Source organism: Trichosurus vulpecula, chromosome 6 (genome assembly GCF_011100635.1).
Source record: "Trichosurus vulpecula isolate mTriVul1 chromosome 6, mTriVul1.pri, whole genome shotgun sequence".
Lineage (NCBI taxonomy): Eukaryota > Metazoa > Chordata > Mammalia > Diprotodontia > Phalangeridae > Trichosurus > Trichosurus vulpecula.
In genome coordinates this window covers 161764244-161770873 of record NC_050578.1, presented here as the reverse complement: position 1 = coordinate 161770873, position 6630 = coordinate 161764244, and the positions used below count along the sequence as shown (strand labels likewise).

The following is a 6630-nucleotide window of genomic DNA, read 5'->3' as shown; positions in this document are numbered from 1 at the left end:
TTCTGATTAGGGAAAAAGATGTTTCAAACACAATTCCTTTCTTTTCAACCAGATATCTCCTAAGAGGGATTTTGGCAAGAAAACAAGGAAATAATATTTTTAAAAATTATTTGAAATAACTTTTTAAAAAAATGTTTTATTTAACACAGCCATGTGGTATCGCTATACTTATGTATAAGAACCTGGATTTGAATGCCAGCTCTACTCTATAATATCCAGATGAATTTGGGCAAGATTTCCACCTCTCTGTACCTTAGTTTTCTCATTTAAAAAATGAGGATACTAAACCAAATAATCTTATTCTTATGAGAATATAAATAAATAAATAAATAGATGTCATATTGTTAAAGACTGTTAATGGAGATGTTACCCTTCAAAGTGAAATATTTGGATTTTAATAGGATCTTTCTGAACTTGTATCTTATTACAAAGGAATGATATTTATGGGGATAATGATAACAGCAATAATAATATCTACCATTTGTAAATTTCTTTAATGTTTGTAAAGCATTCTACCTATATTGTCTCATTTGGTAAATTCAGAAATAAATTAGGAAAAAGGGTCAGCACCATTCTAGTCATACTACTACTATCAACCCTACATCTTATACCCTTAGGGAGTCACCTAAGATATTAACTTTCCAGTTTCATACATCCTAATTGGCTACCTATTCTATTAAACATTGAGGTATGTATTGATAAGTAAGGTCATTTTGGTGACAAGAGAGATATAGAGGAATGAGCTCTGGATTTTGACCTATAGGACCTTGGCCCAAATTCTATCTCGGCTACTTATAACCTGTGTGATCTTGAGAAATCATTGAATCTTTCTGGGTCTTCATTCCTCTTTTGTAAAATTATGGGCTGGGTCTAGATGGCCTCTGTAGTCTGTTCCAACTCAATTCCATGATGGTGGTGGTTACAAATGATGCTAATAAATAGGAAATATATTCCTTGTCACCTGACCAGCATTGGGCAGTAGTGAAAACCCATGGGCCCCATGTTACTTTTTTCTCATATCAACAAACATTTGTTAAACATTAGCTATATACCATGCACTGTACTGGATGTTGGGGATACAAAGAGAGAAATGGAATGATTTTAAGGAGTAAATATTTCAGACTATTTTTAGGGACTAAACATTTAAAAATAACTGTGTTCCTGCTTGTAGAAGAAGGCAAATGCTACCAAAAATTTATTTTGTAAACTATAAATCCCTAGACCTTTGCTTTTAATCCATGAGTAGAATGTTTCCTTGAGCATCAATTCTTTTAAAAAATTAAAAAATAATAAATATACTTCATAAAACCGTTTGAGTAGTTTTCAGGATTCACCCTTTTATGAACTCTTTCTTTGAAGATTTAAGGAATAATGATACTATTGTATTGGGAAATCAGTGACCTCAGAAATCCAGAACAGCCCTTCTACTTAATGATATCACTTCCAATAACATCCAGTTCCTGCAGGGCGTTCTACAATAGAAATTAAGATAATGGTCCCCAAAGCTATAAGACATCAAAATCACACTGGCCTAGTCAACATAAACATCGTTCAAGCTTGTGACATCGTATAACAAACCATCATCCATGCAGACTTTAAAAGTAGTAAAAAGAAAAAACAAAACTCAACTATGTGCAATCAGTAAAGTTTATGTACTAGTGACGATTGCTTGAACATCACAGGAAATATTTGTGGAATATATAAATGAAAAATTCTGCCACTTCCTTCCACAAAATTTTTTCTGACCCTAAATTCTCCTGCCTAGAGCCACCAAAAATGCTAGATAAGGTTGTGGTATTATTGGATTCACTCAATCATTCTAATATTTTCCCCTTAAGTTATATATTGGAAAGATTAGGATTAAGCAGAGATTAAAGCACAATTAAAACGCTTGATACTGAGCATAGTACTTCCAAAATCTCAGTGGCCTGAGTTCAACAAGGAGTCCTTGAGGATTCTAATATTCAAGATCTCTTTATGTCATTATAACTGGCGTATGGAGATGAGAAGTAGACTCCAGTAATAATTCAGCCATCAATTCCATAAGTAATTGGTGGCAATTCACTCAACCCCTCTGTGGCTTGGTTTCCTTATTTATTAAATGAGGATCATAATATGTGCCTTTTCTGCCACGCAGGATTGTGACAATATAATACTGCACATATAAGGTTGTTTTTCTTATTTTTAATGAGCTAAATGACCTATACAAATAAAAGACATTTTAATCATCACCCAGAATATTATAGACATCTTTTGAGAATCAAGGAAATAGATGAACAAATAGATACAGTTGACAAGTTAGATACACTACTCCTTAATTTTGAGCAAAACTCAACATAAAGTTTATATAAAATAAAGATATTTGTTACCTTTTTACATTTATTTCCACTGTTAGCTGATTTCAATATTTATATGTTCACATCTTCATTTTTTTTGCAAGACATTATGGTTTTAAACACATACACTTTCAACTTGCTTGTAAAAAAAATCCTCCAGTGAATTTATTCCAGATACCCAAATCACCAAAGGCATAATATGACAGTATTCAGGTCAGAAGGGTATCATGCTCTGTGATACAAAGGCAAAGATATAATTCTGTATCATTCTTTAGAAGGTTAGTAATTGGCCCATCAGTGGCCTGTGTTCTCTTTATTAAGAGTTTGATTCCATTACATAATATTTACTGAATGAAAAATCAACCTTTTCCTCAATTGCAACAACAGCAGACACAGAGTGTTTCACAATTTACAAAAGCACTATACACACATTATCTAATTTGTAACTTATATATACATATATACACATACATGTATATACTTAAACATATATGTATGTATGCATGTATATATACATGTATGTGTATATATATTACAATCATAAGTAAGTAAACCGATGCAGTGATTATAGGCCTTTCTAAACTTTGTTAGGCTGGTGCTCAGAGAATAGTGTGTCACCAGGTCTGTACCCAAAACTCTTCCAGGTTAGAGCCACGTAAGACCTGCCAGAGATCAATCTCAGCTGGCTTAGGCTTTAAGAATCTAGATCTACCTCCAGGCCATGATAAAAATATAATTAATCTATCTTATTTTGTTTTGTTTTCTTAAAGCCTTTAAAAAAACAGCATCTACATATATGATGTTCAAAGAAAATATGAAACCAAATTTTTATGGTATCTCTCTCCACCCCCCAAAAAATCCACATAATTTTTTATGTTTGACTATGTTACAAGGATTATTATTTTTTTTCTTTCAGTGAAGGGGGTAAATGTGAGAGAAAAAAACCTAAAAAAAACTAAATAAAAAACTAAACTAAAAAAATTAAGATTTGCTATATATATATTCAATAAGTTTAGGACAGTAACTCCTCCAATCTGAAAAAAAATTGGTTAGGGTAAAAAATGAGCATTTTCCTTTTTTAGAATTTGATTCTCTAGACAAACATTGGGAATACATTTCAGCATAACATCAGACACAAGAGAGTGCTTACATGTTTGAAATTGTGTTTTTAGAAAGTAAATTAATTTTAAAAATTAAGATTAAGCGAGTGTAGGTATAAATAAATAGTATCTTGATATTCTTGTTAGTAAGGGCTAACAGTGTCATCAGCTGTAATTTATATGTGCTTAATTAACTTTGGTCTAAATGCTACAACTCTAGAAGCCTCAGAAATATAGTGATGGAATATTCAAAGTAACCACTGTTTTCTTTTCTTTCTTTTTTTTGCATTGGTAAAAAAATAAATTTCATGTTACTGAGTTACATTGAATGATATCTATGTTTAGTGTGGCTTTGTCAATATTTGGGAGCAATGGGAATTTACAAGTAAAGGTAGCCAATCCAATAAACAAGATTAAATAGAGCAAAAGCTGTTGGGAAAAATATACGGGAATATGAGTCAATTTTGGCAACACGGATGTGTATTCTTCCTTCCCTCCAAGATCCTGTCCGGCAGTCTTCAAAACAGCAGAAAAAGCTGGCACAGTCTTTGCCTTCCAAGCACTGATATCCATAATCATCATCTCGTTGTTGCGGATGAGAAATGCTGTTCATTGGAATCAATGTAGATCCAGGGCGGACTGCAACTGCGGGTGATTTCTGAATAAAAGGACATATTGGATTTTTCTCGTTGAATTAATAAAAACAATAATAGTTGACACTTGTGCAGTGTTTTAAGGTTTATAAATATTATCTTATTTCCTGTCCATTCAAAACTCAAAAAAGGAAACTAATTCCATAATGAGAATGTGCATATTTCTATATTTGTCCATGTCCATGGCCATTTTTCTTTTTTTTTCACAATTTACTTCTGGAATCCATATAATTTAATGGGAAAAAAAGACACAATCCAAGGTCTTTTCTAGTTTTAGAGCTCTAATCACATTAGAAATGGTGCCTAAAAAATAGTAGGTGTTTCCCAGGGTTTCTGTAAAGCTCAAATTAATAATCAACCAATCCATAAGCATTTAAGAACCTCTGTGTCAGACACTCTACCAAGTTCTAAAGGTATGAAGACAAAAGATGTAACAATCTCTTCTCTTAAGGAGTTTTTATTATATGAGGAAAGACAACGTGCACACGTAAAATTTTATATAGAATGTACACAGAATAAATATGACATAGATGAAGTAACTAAATAAAAGGTAGTTAGTGAGGGAGGGCACCAATAGTTTTAAGGATTAGGAAAGCATCTGGTTGAAAGTGGTCCTTGAACATATTCTTGAAGACAGTAAGAGGTTATATGAGGCAGAAGTGAAGAAAGGGTGAATAACAGGTATAGGGCACGAACAATGCAAAAGTATAGAAACCTGAGGTGGAGGGCCACATATAAAGTGTTTTGCAAGTGTTATAAGTGAGAGCTCTCATTCTATGATTGCTCCTAACAGTTATAATTTTTTGCAGCAAATTTTTACAAAGTACCTACATAGAAGAGGTATACCTTTTATAATGATATAACATGATAATTATGAAATACATTTTACATGGCCAACATATATACTGAATAGCTTAAAAAGGGGAAATAGAATGTATGTGTTCAAATAACCCTGCTTATTTGAACAAATATACACATGACTATATCTATTTACCAAATTAACCAACTAGCTGTCACTCCAGCAATGGAATAGAGGGTTGGGGATATATTGATTTGTATCCTGGAAACCAGTGAAGGATTAACCAGAGAAATGTGCCCAGTAGAAGTCTTCTTGTCTCAGCTGCAACCAAGAGAAATGCATTTTAAAAACTCACTTAAGCATAGTCACAGCTAATAATGATGCAGAGAGAGAGAGAGAGAGAGAGAGGGAGAGAGAGAGAGAGAGAGAGAGAGAGAGAGAGAGAGAGAGAGAGAGAGAGTTTGATGTGAATTCTTCAATACTGTGGAATGGGATGGAATCTAGGCTTTCAGTTAGCTTTCTTTACTGATAATGACAACTCTTATGGCTAGATAAGAGTCTCTGAAAGCACCAGGGAACTTATAACGCTCACAAATGGCTCTTTGAAGCTGAAATAAAAATCAAATCCCAAGTGTTATCTAATTATCCACTAAAAAAAATAATTAGTGGTCACTACCTAACTTATGGAACAGGCCTAGATTCCCCAACCATAGTGTTACAAAATGGTCACTTTAACATATTTTACAGTTAGTCCCCTGACCCTTCATAGCTGTTCAAGTAAGCTTTGACTACTGTCACATATTCTTTTCTGGGAGATTTGCCAAATGCCATTCACAACCCTTTTAACACGCCTGAAAATTCTGTTCCTGATGGTGTTCATCTCCCTGAAATGAATATAACTGTGTTTCAGCCACTCTCTGTGACCCTCAACCCATTTCTGAGAGTTGTCTCCCTAAGAGAGATGAGAGTTTCTGAAAGTACCCTCAAAAATATACATTTAAGTGATCTTGACACAGAGAAGGTTAAGAAGATATGGCTGTGATGACTTTGTGTCACAAGGTTTTGGTAATGGCCATATGGCTAGGCACAAAAGACTCTTCAGGGAAGCATTCCACAGGACAAATGACTTTGATGAGTACATCAGTCCCCTCAATTACTGTCATCACTGGTTCACTTTCATCTGCCTACAAATACCTTCAAGTTTTACTCAGTCAAAAAAATACCTTTCTTTCTAGTCCAAATTCTATCTCATCTTCCTCCTAGCATTCATGGTTACAATTTTGGAAGAATTCATCTGTACTCAGTGCTACACTTCCTTGTCATCCATATTCTGGTTAACCTGTTGAAACCTGATTTTATCCTATCATTCAAAACTGCTATCTCAAAATACACTTTTGCTGAACTAATCACCAAATCCAGTGGCCGTTTCTCAGTCCTCATTCTCCTTGAATTCTCTATATTTCCATGTTGTTAGCTGTCCCTGACAATAGATCCAAAGATATCATATTCTTCTACTTTTCTAATAATTCCTCCGCTTTCTCTTTTGCTACTACCTTGTTCTCCTTCTATACTCCTAAGGTAGGTCTTCTCCTATCCTATCCATGGCCCATTAATCTTTCCTTTTAGACTCTTGTATTAAATCTCATTGAATTTGTGGGTGGTAGGGAAGTGTATGGACCTCATTCTCATCAGAATTGGCTCAAAGAGGGAATAATATACACACTCAGTTGGTTATAGAAATC

General features: G+C 33.8%; 1 protein-coding gene across 1 annotated transcript in view; it reads right to left on the bottom strand.

Moving 5' to 3' along the window:
- Window positions 1-3729: 3729 nt before the first annotated feature.
- The window catches only part of GABRG1 (gamma-aminobutyric acid type A receptor subunit gamma1), a 100787-nt gene continuing 97886 nt past the window's right edge, over window positions 3730-6630 (bottom strand). The window contains exon 10 of the mRNA XM_036765050.1: window positions 3730-4094. Within this exon, the coding sequence (XP_036620945.1) occupies window positions 3816-4094 (279 nt within the window). The 3' untranslated portion in view covers window positions 3730-3815. The remainder of the gene's footprint in view (window positions 4095-6630) is intronic.